This window comes from Hydra viridissima, unplaced genomic scaffold (assembly GCF_058129835.1).
Source record: "Hydra viridissima isolate aposymbiotic clone 2 unplaced genomic scaffold, HvirCarnegie_v1 scaffold_2, whole genome shotgun sequence".
NCBI lineage: Eukaryota > Metazoa > Cnidaria > Hydrozoa > Anthoathecata > Hydridae > Hydra > Hydra viridissima.
Genome location: NW_028324301.1, coordinates 27,995,138 through 28,016,713, shown reverse-complemented (window position 1 = coordinate 28,016,713; position 21,576 = coordinate 27,995,138). Strand labels below are relative to the sequence as shown.

Below are 21,576 nucleotides of genomic sequence, written 5' to 3'. Positions count from 1 at the left end.
CTGCGCTAACTTTTCTTTGAAAAAGTACTCAAAAAGGACCTAAATCGATATAGATAGCTCACAATTTTAAAAAGTTGCATATAGTCATCTTCTTCTTCAGCAAAGTATCGAGGCTTTTTATGGATTTTTACTCTAACTTTCCTATATTTGCGCAAAGGACATTATTTAATTCAACTTAAACATGCCTAGTAGATTATTATGTTGTTGGTTTTTTATGCAGTCTAAACTTTGTTACATCTATATTTTACGATTAACTTATATTTTATCTTGCCTTTTTGAGCTTTGTGTTCTGTGATGTCAAGCTACATAGTCTAAACATAAAAGAGGAAAACTACGCTAAACTTGCTTTGAAAAACTATTCAAAAACTACCTTTAACAAAGTAGCGAGGCTTTTCATGCACTTTTACTCTCTAACATACCTACATTTGCGCAAAGGATTTTATTTAATTCAATTTAAACATGCCTAGTAGATTATTATGTTGTTGGTTTTTTATGCAGCCTAACTTTAGTTTCATCTATATTATGTTTTAGGTTTATCATATATTTTATCTTTTCTTTTTGAGTTTTGAGTTTTGTGATGCCAAGCAACTTAAGCTAAACTTAAAAGTGGAATGCTACGCTAACCTTTCTTTGAAAATCTATTCATAAACTACCCTAGACAAAAGCTAGATTTAAAAGAGGAAAACTACACTATTTTTACTTTGAAAAAACTTTCGAAAACTACCTTAATCGATAGAGATAGCACACGATTTTAAAAAATTGCATATAGTCATCCACTACTTCTGCAGCAAAGTAGCGAGGCTCTTTATGCACTTTTTCTCACTAGTTTGCTTATATTTACGCAAAGGAATTCATTTAATTCAATCCAAACATATATAGAAGATTATTATGTTACGATTTTTTTTTTCTTTTATGCAGCCTAACATTTATTTCACCTACATTTTATTTTACGATTAACTTTTATATTACCTTTCCTTTTAGTGTTTTGTGTTTTGTGATGTCAAGCTACATAAGCCAAACTTTAAAGAGGAAAACTACGCTAAGCTTTCTTTGAAAAACTATTCAAAAACTACCTTAAACAAAGTAGCGAGGCTTTTTATGCACTTTTACTCTCTAACATACCTACATTTGTGCATAGGGTTTTATTAGATTCTAGTAGGTTATTACGTTGTTGTTTTTTTATGCAGTCTAACTTTAGCTTCATCTATATTTTATTTTACGTTTATCTTATATTTTATTTTGTCTTTTTGAATTTTGTGTTTTGTGATGTCAAGCTACATAAGCTAAACTTAAAAGAGGAAAGCTACGCTAACCTTTCTTTGAAAAGCTGTTCAAAAACTACCTTAGACATAATCTAGATTTAAAAGAGAAAGACTACGCTATTTTTGCTTTGAAAAATCTTTCGAAAACTACCTTAATCGATAGAGATAGCACAGGATTTTAAAAAGTTGTATCTAGTCATCCACTTCTTTCACAGCAAAGTAGCGAGGCTTTCTATGCGCTTTTACTCTCTAACATACCTATTTTTGCGCAAAGGATTTTATTTAATTCAATTTAAACATGCCTAGTAGATTATTATGTTGTTGGTTTTTTATGCTGCCTAACTTTAGCTACATCTATTTTTCATTTTACGTTTGTCTTATATTTTATTTTATCTTTTTGTGTTCTGTGATGTCAAGCTACATAAGCTAATGTTAAAAGAGGAAAGCTGCGCTAACCTTTCTTTGAAAAACTATTCGAAATCTATTTTTGAGATAATCTAGATTTAAAAGAGGAACACTACGCTAATTTTGCTTTGAAAAAACTCTCGAAAACTACCTTATTCAATAGAGATAGCACACAAATTTAAAAAATTGTATCTACTCATCCACTTCTTCTTTTTATGGATTTTTACTCTCTTATTTACCCAAATTTGCGCAAAGGACTTTACTTAATTCAACTTAAACATGTCTAGTAGATTATTAAGTTGTTTGTTTTTTATGCAGCCTAACTTTAGTTTCATTTATATTTTATTTTACGTTTATCTGATACTTTATCTTGTCTTTTTGTGTGTTGTTTTGTCAAGCTACATAAGCTAAACTTAAAAGTGGAAAAGTACGCTAACCTTTCTTTGAAAATCTATTCAAAAACTGCCTTAGACATAAGCTAGATTTAAAAGAGGAAGACTACGCTATTTATGCTTTTAAAAAACTTTCGAAAAATACCTTAATCCATTGAGGTAGTGCACGAATTTACAGTCATCCACTTCTTCTATAGCAAAGTAGCGAGGCTTTTTATGCACTTTTGCGTTCTAATTTATCTCTGTTTACGCATATGGTTTTTGTTTATTTCTATGTAATGATATACAAAAGAGTATTTTGTTAAAGATTATGCTGCAGGAGCTGCGTAAAAAAACTCTGGCGACCTTTCCTTAAGAAAAAAGCAACTGAAAGACATGTGCGCCTTAGAAAATTCAAATCGCGATTCACCAAATTAAAAGACGAAAAGAACGAACTTTAAAAGCTCTCACTAGACATTTGTGTTTATGATAGGCAATGCAGTTTTTGATTTTATGCAGCCTAACATTTGTTTCATCTATATCTTATTTTACGTTTATCTTATACTTTATCTTGCCTTTTTGAGTTTAGTATTTTGTGATGTCATGCTAAATAAACTATACTTTGCTAATTTTTATTTGAAAAAATATTCAAAAACTACCTGAATTATAAGCTAGATCTAAAGGAGGAAAACTACGCTAACTTTTCTTTAAAAAAAATATTTAAAAACTACCTTAAACATAAGCTATATCCAAAAGAGGAAAACTATGCTAACTTTTCTTTAAAAAAATATTTAAAAACTACCTTAAACATAAGCTAGATCTAAAAGAGGAAAACTACGCTAACTTTTCTTTGAAAAAATACTCAAAAACTACCTTAAACATAAGCTAGATCTAAAAGAGGAAAACTACGCTAACAATTCTTTGAAAAAATATTCGAAAACTACCTTTAAACATGATTTAAATTTAATAGATGAAAACTACGCTAACATTTCTTTGAAAAAACATTCAAAAACTACCTTTAAACATGATTTAAATTTAAAAAAGGAAAACTACGCTAACATTTCTTTGAAAAAATATTCAAAAAGTACCTTAATCGAAAGAGATAGCACACGAAATTAAAAAGTTGCATTTAGTCATCCGTTTCTTCTTCATCAAAGTAGCGAGGCGTTTATGCACTTTTTATTCTCTAAGTTATCTCTACTTACGCAAATGGCTTTTGTTTATTTCAATGTAAAACTTTTCAAAAGAGTATTTTGTTAAAGATTATGCTGCAGGGGCTGTGTAAGAAAACTCTGGTGACCTTTCTTTAAGAAAAAGCAACTAAAGTAGATGTGCGCCTAAGAAAATCCAAATTGCGATTCACTAAATTAAAAGACATATACAACAAACTTTAAAAGTGAAACTATTTTTACAAGCGTATTTGGTAAAGATGAAATGTTCTTATGACATTTTAACGTTACGAAAGGGATTTTCTTCTGTTCAAATATTTATTACAATTTAAAGTGTTAAATAATGTTACAGAAACGACCTAAAACGCCTGTTGTATTAATTTAAACGAACAAAATAGATAAAAAAAAAGAAAAACTATCATTAAAAAAAAAAAAGTAAAAAAAGAAAAGAAATAGAAGTTGAGGAAAAATAAAAATAAGAACTTCTAACAAAGAGCTCTTCTTTTTATTTTTCAGATTTTAGATGCTTAATTCCTTGAATGAAAAGTTGAACTGATGACTCACTACTAAGGTTGTTCCTAGCCTTCCGTTCTCAAACTAGGCCATTCTGAGAGGCTGTTTGATTAAGTACCGTTGATAGTAGTATCGCACGTAAGAGACTTCTAAAACTCTGATTATTAATTCCTGGAATGAAGAGATGACTTCATACTCACTAACGAGGTTGTTCTTAGCCATCCGTTCTTAAACTAAGCAAAACAGTGAAGTTGTTTGATTAAGTATCACAGTTTGCTGATTTGCACATGCACCATTGCCGAAACTGTGATGCTTGGTTCCTTGATTGGATTGAAGAAGCTCATCACCATGCATTTTACAAGCTGTCCGTTGTTATGTTTTGCAATTCAGTGGTTCTGTTTTGCAATTCATTTTCTGTTTGTTTAAGTATCATCGATGGTGGTGTCGTGCATGCAAACTTTCCGAAACTCTGATGCTTGTTTTTCTTGAATGGAGAGATGAGCTTATACTTTAGGTGACTTTTAAAACTGCAGTAATTAGTGCCTCGAATGGAAAAACGAACTCATTCATTACAGACCAAGGTTGTTCCTGGCCATCCGTTAACATATTAGGCAACAGTACAGCGAAGCTGTTTGTTTTACAAGCTTTTGTCGTTTCGAGAAATCACTACATTAAGCATTCGATGGTGATACACGACTGATGGCCAGGTTCTGATTTTCGAATGAAAAGAAGAGTCGCATCCGACCACCGGTCGGCTTTCGACGCAAAACAGCTGTACACACTCGTCCAACGATCCAGTGACTAACTGTTGCAACGAGAAAGTTAGCTTTATTTGTCGTGCAGATTGTCCGCTTTGACGTAAAATGCTAGAAATTTGCTGAACGCTCGGTTTGCGCCGCCCAAGAGTCATTCTGTTTCTGCGTTGCCAGCGTCTGTCGGCTAAATACAACTGTAGACTCCGCGCAAGCTTTTTCACCGCAAAAGTTGTACAGAGCCACACCGAAGGCTAAAATCGACTTTAAGGTCGAAGGTTAAAATCGACCCTAGAGGTTTGAAAACGACGTCACGAAATTTTCAAGACATCATCGAAGAAAATTACGGCGGCCAGATGCAACTCTTAGTACTAACTCTACTAATCTTAGTACGTTAAGCATTCCAGTCGAGAGATCAGACGTTTTTTCGTCACCTAAGAGACCGGCCGATGCGTTTGCGACGCTGCGGAAAGAAAGAAGATGGCAAACCACAGGGTTGTTACCGTAACAAACCTCCGTGAGTACCTCCATCTCGAGTGGCTTTTGAAGAAACGTTCGTTTTAAACTCAAAGGGATGGTTGTTAAAGCTCACTAACGCCTGGTTAACGATTTTCTAACGGCAGACACCGTGTTTACAATGGATACAGACCGATTAACTGAGCCCAAAGCGCAAGATCTATCAGAAAACTCCTCTAGGTCGATGCAACGAGACGACTAGACACGTGCGTCTAAAGGCATTTTACAATTGAAGGACGCCCCTCGTGGGCCCTTTAACCTTAACACTAAACTCCTGCTTGATATCCTCGTCCCCAGGTTTCCAAACCGTAACCCCAACCCCCTCTAATCCTAACCCCCTTACCCTCTAACTCTCCCCCCTCAAAAAAACAAAAAACATAAAAAAGCAAACAAAACGAAAAAAAAACTTGCTTCCCTCCTCACTTTTAGCTCTAGGATGCAACACCTTTTTGCCGCCCTCCGCTAGAAGGGAGTAGGGAGTAACGAAAGCTTGACATCAAAGTAGCGTTTCGTATGAGATTTGTTTGCCAAAATTTGAGCGTTTTTAAAAAAGCCAAGACTTCGTCAGAGGGGTTTCTTCTTTTCTCCTAAAGCTATCGATCGATTAAAAAGCTCAAAGCAAAGAAATTCAAAACAAAATACAAAAACGGGAAGTTTTAGTTTCTGCACCACAAGCCAAGCACTAGTTCAAACTGGAGATAATAAAAGGAAATCGAATGATCTCACTTCTCAAACCACTGAGCTGCCATTGGTCGGCAGTCTCTTGTTTGGAGACCATTGAGCTGCCATTGGTTGGCTGTTTAATCGTTGCGATTGGTCGGCAGTTTTATCGTTGGAGACCATTGAGAGATATAAAAGGAATTTTTTTTTTGAGCACAACATTAAACGTTAAATCGTTAGATGTTGTTATAAAGGCACCATTAGAATGCGATGTCCTCAAATATTTTCCTCGATATTTTAATAAGTAAACAAAAACAAAACTAAGTCTTGCAACTGGCGAAAACTTTCAATAAGCAAACAAAGCAACAACTTTCCTTTCGAGTTTTTTACATTTTAAACAAAAGACAAACAAAGAAAAAAAAAAAACAAACAAAAACAAAAACAAAAACAAAAAAACAAAACAAAAACAAAACAGAAAAGGGAGAATGAGTGAGTCGACTGATTTCGCTCAACTGTCTTAAACGAGAAGTCATAAACGTTTGCTTGTGCCAGCAAGTTGCAAATTAAGTTGTAAATGAACTGCACCGCAAAAACTTAACCACAGTTTATTAAGCATATTAAGCCTTTGCTGACATGTTAAGACATTTTAAGCCTTTGCTATTATCATGAGGCTTTTGCTCCACGAGCCAAAAAAGTACGCTAGAGTTGACAAACTGCATCGCGGTCGAAAAGTGTAATTACGCCAACACTTTTATCCGTTTTAAGCATTTCGTTTTCGCACGAACAACAATTAAAGCAGCTCGTTGAGCTTAACGACGTTCGTATTTTTTTTCGAAGCCAAAACTTCGGCTATAAGTAGAATGAAGAGGCACTTCGAAAAACAACAAAGCTGTTCGCAGTCGATAGCAACGAGCGACAACATCTCTGCGAGTCTGGCATCAAGGTAAACAGTTTTTTTACATTTTCATTTGTTAGTGCCACTTTTGCGTACATTATGTATTCAAAAATTTGTTGCTGACGCTAGATTTTTCGTTTTCAATGAACAACAGTTGCAACCTCTAGCCGTTTGCTAAAACAGCTTGCTAGGACAACCAAATCAATCATATGTTGTGAAAATTTCTTTTTGTTCAACTGACTAAGGAAGATCGAGCGAACGCTTTTTTTTTTATAACTTGTTTGTATCATATTGCTATTAAGAAAACAGCGTTGTGTATACTAAACGTGACATAATTGGCAATTATCCGTAACTAAAAATAAGATAGAAATTACAAACTTGATACCATATTTTAATTACTCTAACAAAACTAGACGTCATCGCGTGAGAAAATAAATGTTCATAACACATAACCTATTTTTTTGTTTTTTTTTTCTTCTCTTTTTTCCTTTTAATCTCTTTTCTTTCGTCCAAAAAGCGTTTTGATTTTTGCCTCGCCACAAGCGATGAAATCGATAAAAAAACCTGCTCGGACATTCTCAATTCTCAACAACAAAAGCAATCAAAGTTCTAGCTCTCGAGCACGTGCGCCGACAGGTTGATGAAACCGTTCAAATATGCTCGATCGCTAGAATTTAAAGAAAGAAACAAGCCAGAAACAAACCAAAATAAAAAAAAACAAAAACAAAAATGGACATCTTTAGAACGCTTAAATTTTATAAAATATTTTCCTCTGCGTTTTTAACCAGCTAAACTGTCGTAAAGTTTTTTCGGTGCAGTTCATTTAAAAAACTTAGTTTTCAACTTTTAAACGTTTTAGACTTCTCGTTTAAGGCAGTCGAAAGAAATGAGTCGACTCACTCTCTCTCTCCCTATTCGGTTTTGTTTTTGTTTATTTGTTTTTGTTTTTTCTTCGTTTGCCTTCGTTTGCCTTTGTTTGCTTTTGGAAAAGTTGTCGCCATGCGAGACTTAGTTTTTTTTTTTTTTTGCTCAAATTGAGCACAAGTGAGTTTCTAGTCTTGAAAGTGTGCAAAGTGTGGGCCAATCTGGTGGCTGGAGTGATGACACGTGAATGCTGGAAATTCCAGACTTTGAGCGGATTCAGCGTACATAGAAAGAAAATGTAGCATTCACGTGGGTCTCTCCTAAGCGTGCCATTGGTCGGTCTGCTGTCCTTAAGTACCCCCCTCCCCCCCCTCAACGTCACGTTTGCTCAACTTTCTCGGTCTTTGGCGCCCAGAGAAAGCTTGAGGAAGGATAAAAAATGGCGAGGTTTCGGTACTGCGTTTTCTGTTTTTCTTATTTGTTTTTGTTTGTTTGCTTGTTTGTTTGTTTGTTTGTTTGTTAATTTTTTTAATTTTTTTTTTTTTTTGTTTGTTTCGTTCGTTTGTTTGTTTGTTTGTTTCGTTTGCTTCGTTTGTTTTGTGATGTTTTGTTTTCCCTTCTTGATGGCACAAAACAGAAGCAAACAAGACTTTCGGTTATATTCGGTTATATTCGGTTCAATAAAAGTTTGTTGGTTTCTGCACAACAACAACAACAACCACAACAACAAAAGTCCCTCTGTCCCTCAAAAGCAGTTTCTCCTCTGTCCTAAAGAAGAGCCTCTTTGTAATCGATCTTGTCTGAATGCAGCTCTCCTTTTGCCTACAGGTTTTTATTCCAACCCTTTTGTTGTTGTTAGTGCCATGTTGTTGTTATTGTTATACTCTGTAAAAGCAGTTGTTGCTGTTGTACTTGTTTGTTGTTTCTAAAGACACTGTTGTTGCTGCTGTTAGCGCTGTTAGTAATCACCCACTTGGCTTGTATTTTTGTTTCTTGTTTTTGTTTTTTGTTTTATTTATAAACACTCTCTGAGTAAGTGATGCTGTTGCTGTTGTTGTTGTTACAGTTGCAATGAGTGTTTGTTAATGTTCCCCCACTTGGCTTGTACTTTTGTTTTCTGTTTTGTTTTGTTTTTTTTTTGTTTTTGTTTTTTTTTTCTCAACACTCTCTGAGTAAGTGATGCTGTTGCTGTAGTCGTTGTTATAGTTGCAATGAGTGTTTGTTAATGTTCACCAACTTGGCTTGTTTATAATCTATTTTATTTTATCAACACTCTCTGAGTCAGTGATGGTGTTGCTGTTGCTGTTGTCGTTATTATGCTTGCAATGGGAGTTGTTACTGTTCACCCACTTTGCTTGTTTTGTTTTTATTTCTTTATTTTATCAACACCCTTTGAGCCAGTGATGCTGTTGCTGTTGTTGTTGTTATAGTTGCAATGAGTGTTGTTAATGTTCACCCACTTTGCTTGTGTTTTTGTTTTTGTTTATCAACACCCTTTGTGTCAGTGATGCTGTTGCTGTTGTTCTTATTACAGTTGCAATGAGTGTTTGTTAATGTTCACCAACTTGGCTTGTTTATAATCTATTTTGTTTTATCAACACTCTCTGAGTCAGTGATGCTGATGCTGTTGTTGTTATTGTGCTTGCAATAAGTGTTGTTAATGTTCACCCACTTTGCTTGTTTTGTTTGTGCTTTTGTTTTTGTTTATCAACACCCTTTGAGTCACTGATGCTGTTGCTGTTGGTGTTATTATAGTTGCAATGAGTGTTAATGTTCACCCACTTTGCTTGCTTTATTTGTTTGTTGCTTTTTTTTTTATCAACACCCTGCGAGTTAGTGATGCTGTTGCTGCTTTTGTCATTTTACTTGTATTTATAGTTGTTACTGTTCAGCCACTTTGCTTGTTTTTTAATCTGTTTTATTTTATCACCACTCTCTGAGTCAGTGATGATGTTGCTGATGCTGTTGTTGTTATTTTACTTGCAATGATAGCTGTTACTGTTCAGCCACTTTGCTTGTTTTGTTTGTTTGTTTGTTTGTTTTTTTTATCAATATCCTCTGAGTAAGTGATGCTGTTGCTGTTGTTGTTGTTATAGTTGCAATGAGTGTTTGTTAATGTTCCCCCCCTTGGCTTGTACTTCTGTTTTCTGTTTTGTTTTGTTTTTGTTTTTTTTGTTGTTTTTTTTCTCAACACTCTCTGAGTAAGTGATGCTGTTGCTGTAGTCGTTGTTATAGTTGCAATGAGTGTTTGTTAATGTTCACAAACTTGGCATGTTTATAATCTATTTTATTTTATCAACACTCTCTGAGTCAGTGATGCTGATGCTGTTGTTGTTATTATGCTTGCAATAAGTGTTGTTAATGTTCACCCACTCTGCTTGTTTTGTTTGTGCCTTTGTTTTTGTTTATCAACACCCTTTGAGTCACTGATGCTGTTGCTGTTGGTGTTATTATAGTTGCAATGAGTGTTAATGTTCACCCACTTTGCTTGCTTTATTTGTTTGTTGCTTTTTTTTTTATCAACACCCTGCGAGTTAGTGATGCTGTTGCTGCTTTTGTCATTTTACTTGTATTTATAGTTGTTACTGTTTAGCCACTTTGCTTGTTTTTTAATCTGTTTTATTTTATCACCACTCTCTGAGTCAGTGATGATGTTGCTGATGCTGTTGTTGTTATTTTACTTGCAATGATAGCTGTTACTGTTCAGCCACTTTGCTTGTTTTTTTTTTGTTTTTGTTTTGTTTGTTTGTTTGTTTTTTTATATATCCTCTGAGTTAGTGATGCTGTTGTTGTTATTATGCTTTCAATGAGAGCTGTTACTGTTCACCCACTTTGTTTGTTTATAATCTGTTTTATTTTATCAACACTCTCTGAGTCAGTGATGCTGATGCTGATGCTGTTGTTGTTATTATGCTTGCAGTGAGAGTTGTTACTGTTCACCCACTTTGCTTGCTTATTGTCTATTTTATTTTGTCAACACTCTCTGAGTCAGTGATGCTGATGCTGATGCTGTTGTTGTTATTATGCTTGCAATGAGAGTTGTTACTGTTCACCCAATTTGCTTGTTTTGTTTTTTTATTTGTTTTTTTGTTTGTTTTTGTTTTGCTTGTTTTTTTTTATCAATACCCTCTGAGTCAGTGATGCTGTTGCTGTTGTTGTTGTTGTTGTTATAGTTGCAATGAGTGTTTGTTAATGTTCCCCCACTTGGCTTGTACTTTTGTTTTCTTTTTTGTTATGTCAACACTCTCTGAGTCAGTGATGCTGATGCTGTTGTTATTATGCTTGCAATGAGAGTTGTTACTGTTGTAGTTATGTCTGTCATTTGTCCTTGTTAGCAAGTTCTATTTGCCCTCTCTTGCCTTTTTTCAACACAGTTTCTTTCTTTGAGTCATATGGTTGCGAGATCCTCTCAAACTCCATCTCTTTATTTATTTGTTTCTTTTTTTTTTTTTTTTTTCTCATTCTCCTTCTCATAATAGCAATCACTGCTGCCACCATGCATGTAATGCTAGTTGCTCTCATTCTTTTTCATTTGCTAGTGGAAACTTTGTTTCTTCTTGTTGCTCTCTTTTCTTTCTTTTTTCTCTTTTGCAGAGGATTCGAAAAAACACAGCTCTTCCCTGCAGTTGTAAACATTCCAGGATTCCAGGATGCAGGCAGAAGAAAAACACTCTCACTAACTGTCTTCTTTTTTTTAGCATAAACCGTTGCAAACAAACACCTGAACATGTCTTCTTCACAAGAAAACAACACTGTTGTTGCCCCTTCTCCGAACTCTAAAGCGAAAAAAAAGAAAAGAAGGCAGTCACAAGAACAGAGAGACTTAAAGCTCAAAAACAAAGTCAGGGCCGCATTAGTTGCAGCGTGTGGCTCCGTAAACAGGGTTGTACCTTTCTATGGTACCAAGAAGAGGTACGCTGTTAGCTGTCCGATGCCTTTGTGCAAACATTCCTCCACAAGCATTAAAAGACACTTGACTAAAAAAGATCATTCTTGGACTTTGGATGAAGCTTCCATCTTTTACTCTGCAATGGTCAGGAAGTTTCAGCATGCTCGTCTCGAACGCAAGTCCGGCTGTCCAAAACCTTACCCCTGTTTGCAATGTTGGAAGTATTACGACCGACTGGACATACACTTGAAAGAGACTCATTTCTACGATTCCAAGACGATCAAACAAAAGATTGCAGAGGCAAAGCGATACGACAACGACAAGCTCTATGTCCCTCAATTTATTCGACCTGCCTTCTTTGGTATTAAGCCAGTAGCTGAACAAGCGTCTGCATCAGGCTCTGCATCCTCTGCTCCTGGGCCTTCCTCCTCTTTTTCTTCTCCGGTTCTTTCCTCTGATCCTCTTTTAAGCTTGCCCTCATCAGTTGCTGGTTCGTCCGAGGCTCCTTCTGCAAACCACTGCACCTCTGTAGAAAACAAAGAGCTGAACACCGAATCCGTCCTAGACTCTGATTTTAATTCCTTAAAGCACTTGGTTTCCAACTCCTCCGTCTTGACAGAAGATAAGAGACTCTTGTTTCAGCTGGACAAAGATGCTTTTCACTTTTATTACCAGTCAGCAGATGAGCTCTTCAGAGATTTTGAAAAGTGGCTTGTGGTAGCCAACAACAACACTTTGTCACAAGCAAAGATCTACAAAAATGCAGTTGTTGAAATATTGACATGTTGTGACAGCACGCTGACGCTGCACCCGAACGCTCTCACCAATTCCAACGTTTTGGAGGATAGATACTTTTCCATGCACTTTAAAAACATTCAGCTCAATTCCAAGCTGAGTGAACTTGACCAAACAAAAGCCATGTCTTGTCACACGTTGTACAACCGCCTCGTCTACCTTTGTCTCCTGTTTCGTTTCAGTGAAGCCAGGAATGTCTATTTCGGACTTTCTCATGAGGCCATCCGACGTTTGCGCTGCAAGGTGGAGGAGTTACAAAAAGTGCTGAGGCCCTTTCGTTCTTTGAGGAGGAGCCTTGTGAAAAGCAAAAAATGCATCAACATCATCAATGTCAGTTTGCTGAACGAATATGGCAAGTCTGCATACGTAAGACAGTTAGTGGAATCGATTAGAAAGCCGTCTCTTACACCGACTAGAGACAATGCTGTGTCTCTACGAAACCATCTTCTGCTCTCTGTCACTGTAATTAACAGTTTAAGAAAATCTAACATTGCTCTTTTAAACATTAGAGACTACATGGCTGCTGAGAAGAGTGAGTGTGGATATTGCATTGTGCAAGAGCGCTACAAAACAGCATACAAGTACGGAGCCAAAAACATTCTAGTGCCGAACGACTTGAAAGTGTTGATCGATATTTATTTGCTGAGATACAGAGACCTTCTTGTCAACGACTCTCACTACATGGCTGCAGACACCAAGACTGTTTTGGAGTTGAGCGACTGCTACAGGCCCCTTTTTCCATCGATGAGACCCAACAAAGACGAATGTGTGACACTCGGTGCAACTAGAGTGCCTGTTTACCAGATGGGTTCCTCTGCTATCTCCTCTTGCCTGACGTCCTGCTTCAGAAAAAGCCAAGTAAACATTCCCATGAAGCGTCTTACTCCCACTTGCATTCGCGGTTCGATAGCCACTTACTTTGCCAACAACAGCAAAGAAGATCGCGAGCGGTTTGCTACACTCTACATGAAGCACAGCAGGAACACAATGGATAGCTTTTATGTGTCCCAGTGGAACGCTGCAGAGGAGTTGCGCTTTGCCCTGGGCATCGGACAGTCCTTCGGAGTCATAGAGTCTTTGACTGTTGAAAAGTCTGAGAGACCACCAAAGAAGGAGAAGGATGTGATGGACTGGCTCCAAACTAATGCAGAGGAGTACGGTTTTCATGAGGTTGAGGACATCTTTGAGGAAGATTTAGACTCCGGTTCTGACTCTGAAGAATGTGCTGCTACTTTCAGCTGTACCACAGTGGTTCCGTTTTCTCCAGCTGTAGAAAACAATGTTCCTTTAGAGGATAGCAACGACCATGCCGTAGATTTCTTGTGTGAACCTACCTCAACTCCTGTTTCGTCTGTTCCATCTGAACAAACAATCGCTGGTCCAGTTCTTGAACTATCCCCTGCTCTTGCACAACTAGTTCCTAACGAACAAGCTGTTTGTATGGATGTAGATCAGACTCTAGCTGTTCCTGTTGGCACAGCTTGTTCTCCTCTTGCATTAACATTATTTCCTGATGAACCGGATTTTATTGAACACCATGCAAAACTTTCTCCAGTTTACTTTAATGAGCAAGTGGTTGCCAAACCTGTTTCTGCTTCTCCTTCTCAGCAAGTCGCTTTCTGTCCTTCAAAAGAGGTCTTTTCTGTTCCTCTGACTCCTAGCCTTGTTGCTTTTCAGCAAACATTGGCCAAACCCAGTTTGTTTCTTTCATCTGATCCAGTTTCAGCTGTTCCTGTCCAACAGGCTGGTACTGTTCTTGCAAAGCAGCTCTCACCTTATGCTGTTCAATCTGTTGGTAGCCTATTTAGCCAAAGTCTTGCCTCTACATCCAGAGGTAAATTCTTTTTGATTTTTGATTTTTGATTTTTATGCAAATCTCAACACGCTTTCAAAAAATGAAAATGCCCAAATCAACTCCTTGCTCTATTGTTATTGTTAGAGCTGTAAAAAAAACAAAACAAAACAAAAAAACAACACAGAAGTGTGTATGTATTTGTTGCAGGACTAATTCTGTGATTGCTTAAATGTTTATACAAGTGAATGATACTAAAACTGATTATGTTTTAGAAGTAAAAGATCCAAGAAGAAAAAAAATCAAGTTGGAAATGCCATCTTTCACTCAAGAACTCATCGGTAATGTAAAACCTAATTTATACAAAGATATATAAACACAAACCTCTTCTTGCACAATTTCAGATGGTTAACTGTTAACAAAAACTAGCCATCATTGCTAAGTGCACTTTTAGAAAGTTGTGTCTACCCGATTTCTAATGATGAAGTTAGAAACATCACCGTTAGAAATCATGCACAGCTTGTTATCATCTCTAACACTTAGAAACTGTTGATGGTTTTTATGAATTAGAAAAATGAACATGGTTTTATTTTATTTCAGGATCAACTCAGCCAAGAACAAAGGAAAACAAAGCAGAAGTTAGCCAATGCCATTTAGGTAATCTTTCAAAAACCAGTTATTGCTATCAGTGCAAACAATAAGGTCAACAAAAAAAAATAAATAAAAAAACAGAATAAATCTTGTCTTACTTCAGAACCAAATGAATATTTGATTTAATCACTTTGTGTTATGACTTGAGTTTGTAAAATTTTAGATGAAATAGTTGAAGAGCTGAATGCTTGCCCTGGCCACAACGAATGGTTCAACACCAGAAGTTTTCCACGATGTGCAGCTTTGGTGTTGGCATACATCTTGCAAGACGTGTTTACAGATGTAAGCTCAAGTTGCTCGTACAAAGATTACCTTGGCATCTTGGCAAATCATAGCAGTGACAAGCTCATTCATGTCTTGCAAAAGTACTCCTACCAAAGCCATATTAAAGACAAAATTAAAAACATGAAGCTAAAAATTCAAAAAGAGGGTAGTTTAGAAAAGTTTGTTCAATATGGCAATATCGTGAAACCATTTATGTAGTTTAGATAAGTTTGTTCAGTTTGGCAATAAAGATGGGCCTTTTGTGTAGTTTGTTTTATCTATGCTTTTGCAAATATTTTTATCTGTTTCGCTAAAGACATAATAAACAAGAAGTTCTGTTAAACTGTTCTCACATTTCTTATTTAAAGATAGTTCAAACTTTTTTTTATCTTTAAAAAAAAAAAAAAGAAGTCGTTTTGTTATTCTGTGAAAACTTTTAATAGAGTTGCATTTAGAATTACTTCTGATGTTTTTAAGAGTTTGTTAAAAAGCAAAATAATATTTCCTGTGATGTTAAACTGCATAAGTGAAATTTAAAAAAGGAAAACTGCTCCAACCATTTTTCGGAAAAAGAAATCAAAAAGTTCCTTATTTTAAAAGATCTAGACATCCATTTCTTCTTCAGCAAAATAGCGAGGCTTTTTTATGAACTCTTACTCTCTATTTTTTCATATCTTTACACAAAGGATTTTATTTAGTTCAATGTAAACATACATAGAAGTATATTATGTTTTTTTTTTTTTTTTTGTTTTTATGCAGTCTAACTTTTGTTTCACTTCTATTTTATTTTACGTTTATCTTGTATTTTATCATGCCTTATTGGTTTTTGCGTTTTGTGATGTCAAGCTGCGTAAGCTAAACTTAAAAGGGGAAAACTACGCTAACTTTTCTTTGAAAAAATATTCAAGAAGTACCTTAAACGAAAGAGAAAGCACACGAATCTTGCCATCCAATTCTTCTTCTGCAAAGTAGCGAGGCTTTTTATGTACTTTTGCTCTCTAATTTATCTCTATTTACGCAAAGGGTTTTATTTCAATGTAAACACGTATAAAAGAATACTTTGTTAAAAATAATGTTAAAGGAGTTGCGTAAAAAAAAACGTCTGAATAAAGTTTCTTTACAAAAAAAACAACTAAGAAACAAGCGCGCCTAAGAAAAACCAGATCGCGATTCACTAAGTCAAAAAACGAAAGAAACAAAGTTTAAAAGGTCTTTCTAGACAACAAATTCTATTTTTGGCAATGCAGTTTTTGTATTTATGCAACCTAACTTTTGTTTGACTTCTATTTTATTTTACGTTTACCTTGTATTTTATCTTGCCTTTTTGTGTTTTGTGATGTCAAGCTACATAATCTAAACTTAAAAGAAGGAAACTAGGCTAACTTTTCTAGTAGAATATTATGTTGTTGGTTTTGTATGCAGCCTAACTTTAGTTTCATCTATATTTTATTTTGCGTTTATCTTATATTTTATCTTGTCTTTTTGAGTTTTGTATTTTGTGATGTCAAGCTACATAATTTAAACTTAAAAGAAGAAAACTAGGCTAACTTTTCTTTGAAAAATTGTTCAAAAACTACCTTACACCGATAGAGATAGCTCACGAATTTAAAAAGTTGCATCTATTCATCTTCTTCTTCAGCAAAGTAAAGCTTTTTATGCACTTTTACTCTCTAACTTACCTATATTTGCGTAAAGGATTTTATTTAATTCAATTTAAACATAACTAGTAGAATATTATGTTGTTGGTTTTGTATGCAGCCTAACTTTAGTTTCATCTATATTTTATTTTGCGTTTATCTTATATTTTATCTTGTCTTTTTGAGTTTTATATTTTGTGATGTCAAGCTACATAAGCTAAACTTTAAAGAGGAAATTTACGCTAACCTGTCTTTGAAAAACTATTCAAAAACTACCTTTAACAAAGTAGCGAGGCTTTTTATGCGCTTTTACTCTCTAACATACCTATTTTTGCGCAAAGGATTTTATTTAATTCAATTTAAACATGCCTAGTAGATTATTATGTTGTTGGTTTTTTATGCTGCCTAACTTTAGCTACATCTATTTTTCATTTTACGTTTGTCTTATATTTTATTTTATCTTTTTGTGTTCTGTGATGTCAAGCTACATAAGCTAATGTTAAAAGAGGAAAGCTGCGCTAACCTTTCTTTGAAAAACTATTCGAAATCTATTTTTGAGATAATCTAGATTTAAAAGAGGAACACTACGCTAATTTTGCTTTGAAAAAACTCTCGAAAACTAACTTATTCGATAGAGATAGCACACAAATTTAAAAAATTGTATCTACTCATCCACTTCTTCTACAGCAAAGTACTGAGGCTTTTTATGCACTTTTATTCTCTAACATACCTATATTTGCGCAAAGGATTTTATTTAACTCAATGTAAACATACATAGAAGAGTATTGTTACCCGTTTGTTTTATGCAGCCTAACTTTAGTTTCATCTATACATTATATTGCGTTTACCTTATATTTTATCTTGCCTTTGTTAGTTTTGTGTTTTGTTATGTCAAGCTTCATAATCTAATCTTAAAAGGGGAAAACTGCGCTAACTTTTCTTTGAAAAAGTACTCAAAAAGGACCTAAATCGATATAGATAGCTCACAATTTTAAAAAGTTGCATATAGTCATCTTCTTCTTCAGCAAAGTATCGAGGCTTTTTATGGATTTTTACTCTAACTTTCCTATATTTGCGCAAAGGACATTATTTAATTCAACTTAAACATGCCTAGTAGATTATTATGTTGTTGGTTTTTTATGCAGTCTAAACTTTGTTACATCTATATTTTACGATTAACTTATATTTTATCTTGCCTTTTTGAGCTTTGTGTTCTGTGATGTCAAGCTACATAGTCTAAACATAAAAGAGGAAAACTACGCTAAACTTGCTTTGAAAAACTATTCAAAAACTACCTTTAACAAAGTAGCGAGGCTTTTCATGCACTTTTACTCTCTAACATACCTACATTTGCGCAAAGGATTTTATTTAATTCAATTTAAACATGCCTAGTAGATTATTATGTTGTTGGTTTTTTATGCAGCCTAACTTTAGTTTCATCTATATTATGTTTTAGGTTTATCATATATTTTATCTTTTCTTTTTGAGTTTTGAGTTTTGTGATGCCAAGCAACTTAAGCTAAACTTAAAAGTGGAATGCTACGCTAACCTTTCTTTGAAAATCTATTCATAAACTACCCTAGACAAAAGCTAGATTTAAAAGAGGAAAACTACACTATTTTTACTTTGAAAAAACTTTCGAAAACTACCTTAATCGATAGAGATAGCACACGATTTTAAAAAATTGCATATAGTCATCCACTACTTCTGCAGCAAAGTAGCGAGGCTCTTTATGCACTTTTTCTCACTAGTTTGCTTATATTTACGCAAAGGAATTCATTTAATTCAATCCAAACATATATAGAAGATTATTATGTTACGATTTTTTTTTTCTTTTATGCAGCCTAACATTTATTTCACCTACATTTTATTTTACGATTAACTTTTATATTACCTTTCCTTTTAGTGTTTTGTGTTTTGTGATGTCAAGCTACATAAGCCAAACTTTAAAGAGGAAAACTACGCTAAGCTTTCTTTGAAAAACTATTCAAAAACTACCTTAAACAAAGTAGCGAGGCTTTTCATGCACTTTTACTCTCTAACATACCTACATTTGCGCAAAGGATTTTATTTAATTCAATTTAAACATGCCTAGTAGATTATTATGTTGTTGGTTTTTTATGCAGCCTAACTTTAGTTTCATCTATATTATGTTTTAGGTTTATCATATATTTTATCTTTTCTTTTTGAGTTTTGAGTTTTGTGATGCCAAGCAACTTAAGCTAAACTTAAAAGTGGAATGCTACGCTAACCTTTCTTTGAAAATCTATTCATAAACTACCCTAGACAAAAGCTAGATTTAAAAGAGGAAAACTACACTATTTTTACTTTGAAAAAACTTTCGAAAACTACCTTAATCGATAGAGATAGCACACGATTTTAAAAAATTGCATATAGTCATCCACTACTTCTGCAGCAAAGTAGCGAGGCTCTTTATGCACTTTTTCTCACTAGTTTGCTTATATTTACGCAAAGGAATTCATTTAATTCAATCCAAACATATATAGAAGATTATTATGTTACGATTTTTTTTTTCTTTTATGCAGCCTAACATTTATTTCACCTACATTTTATTTTACGATTAACTTTTATATTACCTTTCCTTTTAGTGTTTTGTGTTTTGTGATGTCAAGCTACATAAGCCAAACTTTAAAGAGGAAAACTACGCTAAGCTTTCTTTGAAAAACTATTCAAAAACTACCTTAAACAAAGTAGCGAGGCTTTTTATGCACTTTTACTCTCTAACATACCTACATTTGTGCATAGGGTTTTATTAGATTCTAGTAGGTTATTACGTTGTTGTTTTTTTATGCAGTCTAACTTTAGCTTCATCTATATTTTATTTTACGTTTATCTTATATTTTATTTTGTCTTTTTGAATTTTGTGTTTTGTGATGTCAAGCTACATAAGCTAAACTTAAAAGAGGAAAGCTACGCTAACCTTTCTTTGAAAAGCTGTTCAAAAACTACCTTAGACATAATCTAGATTTAAAAGAGAAAGACTACGCTATTTTTGCTTTGAAAAATCTTTCGAAAACTACCTTAATCGATAGAGATAGCACAGGATTTTAAAAAGTTGTATCTAGTCATCCACTTCTTTCACAGCAAAGTAGCGAGGCTTTCTATGCGCTTTTACTCTCTAACATACCTATTTTTGCGCAAAGGATTTTATTTAATTCAATTTAAACATGCCTAGTAGATTATTATGTTGTTGGTTTTTTATGCTGCCTAACTTTAGCTACATCTATTTTTCATTTTACGTTTGTCTTATATTTTATTTTATCTTTTTGTGTTCTGTGATGTCAAGCTACATAAGCTAATGTTAAAAGAGGAAAGCTGCGCTAACCTTTCTTTGAAAAACTATTCGAAATCTATTTTTGAGATAATCTAGATTTAAAAGAGGAACACTACGCTAATTTTGCTTTGAAAAAACTCTCGAAAACTACCTTATTCAATAGAGATAGCACACAAATTTAAAAAATTGTATCTACTCATCCACTTCTTCTTTTTATGGATTTTTACTCTCTTATTTACCCAAATTTGCGCAAAGGACTTTACTTAATTCAACTTAAACATGTCTAGTAGATTATTAAGTTGTTTGTTTTTTATGCAGCCTAACTTTAGTTTCATTTATATTTTATTTTACGTTTATCTGATACTTTATCTTGTCTTTTTGTGTGTTGTTTTGTCAAGCTACATAAGCTAAACTTAAAAGTGGAAAAGTACGCTAACCTTTCTTTGAAAATCTATTCAAAAACTGCCTTAGACATAAGCTAGATTTAAAAGAGGAAGACTACGCTATTTATGCTTTTAAAAAACTTTCGAAAAATACCTTAATCCATTGAGGTAGTGCACGAATTTACAGTCATCCACTTCTTCTATAGCAAAGTAGCGAGGCTTTTTATGCACTTTTGCGTTCTAATTTATCTCTGTTTACGCATATGGTTTTTGTTTATTTCTATGTAATGATATACAAAAGAGTATTTTGTTAAAGATTATGCTGCAGGAGCTGCGTAAAAAAACTCTGGCGACCTTTCCTTAAGAAAAAAGCAACTGAAAGACATGTGCGCCTTAGAAAATTCAAATCGCGATTCACCAAATTAAAAGACGAAAAGAACGAACTTTAAAAGCTCTCACTAGACATTTGTGTTTATGATAGGCAATGCAGTTTTTGATTTTATGCAGCCTAACATTTGTTTCATCTATATCTTATTTTACGTTTATCTTATACTTTATCTTGCCTTTTTGAGTTTAGTATTTTGTGATGTCATGCTAAATAAACTATACTTTGCTAATTTTTATTTGAAAAAATATTCAAAAACTACCTGAATTATAAGCTAGATCTAAAGGAGGAAAACTACGCTAACTTTTCTTTAAAAAAAATATTTAAAAACTACCTTAAACATAAGCTATATCCAAAAGAGGAAAACTATGCTAACTTTTCTTTAAAAAAATATTTAAAAACTACCTTAAACATAAGCTAGATCTAAAAGAGGAAAACTACGCTAACTTTTCTTTGAAAAAATACTCAAAAACTACCTTAAACATAAGCTAGATCTAAAAGAGGAAAACTACGCTAACAATTCTTTGAAAAAATATTCGAAAACTACCTTTAAACATGATTTAAATTTAATAGATGAAAACTACGCTAACATTTCTTTGAAAAAACATTCAAAAACTACCTTTAAACATGATTTAAATTTAAAAAAGGAAAACTACGCTAACATTTCTTTGAAAAAATATTCAAAAAGTACCTTAATCGAAAGAGATAGCACACGAAATTAAAAAGTTGCATTTAGTCATCCGTTTCTTCTTCATCAAAGTAGCGAGGCGTTTATGCACTTTTTATTCTCTAAGTTATCTCTACTTACGCAAATGGCTTTTGTTTATTTCAATGTAAAACTTTTCAAAAGAGTATTTTGTTAAAGATTATGCTGCAGGGGCTGTGTAAGAAAACTCTGGTGACCTTTCTTTAAGAAAAAGCAACTAAAGTAGATGTGCGCCTAAGAAAATCCAAATTGCGATTCACTAAATTAAAAGACATATACAACAAACTTTAAAAGTGAAACTATTTTTACAAGCGTATTTGGTAAAGATGAAATGTTCTTATGACATTTTAACGTTACGAAAGGGATTTTCTT

The 21,576-nt window shown here is 34.0% G+C and overlaps 1 protein-coding gene across 1 annotated transcript; it reads left to right on the top strand.

Annotated features, from left to right (window-relative positions):
• The first annotated feature begins 10,474 nt into the window (after nucleotides 1–10,474).
• On the top strand, nucleotides 10,475–15,065 carry LOC149892741 (uncharacterized). Its single transcript, XM_090080167.1, has 4 exons — nucleotides 10,475–13,925; nucleotides 14,159–14,224; nucleotides 14,484–14,540; nucleotides 14,698–15,065. The coding sequence occupies exons 1-4, from the start codon at nucleotides 11,135–11,137 to the stop codon at nucleotides 15,015–15,017; spliced, it is 3,234 nt and encodes a 1,077-aa protein (XP_089936293.1). The 5' UTR covers nucleotides 10,475–11,134; the 3' UTR covers nucleotides 15,018–15,065.
• The last annotated feature ends 6,511 nt before the right edge of the window (nucleotides 15,066–21,576 follow it).

Excerpts from the sequence above, each read along its gene's own strand:
- LOC149892741 (XM_090080167.1), top strand. The coding sequence starts at position 11,135 with ATGTCTTCTTCACAAGAAAACAACACTGTTGTTGCCCCTTCTCCGAAC. Across the intron at positions 13,926-14,158 it reads TCTTGCCTCTACATCCAGAG|AAGTAAAAGATCCAAGAAGA; the intron begins GTAAATTCTTTT and ends ATTATGTTTTAG. Across the intron at positions 14,225-14,483 it reads TTTCACTCAAGAACTCATCG|GATCAACTCAGCCAAGAACA; the intron begins GTAATGTAAAAC and ends ATTTTATTTCAG.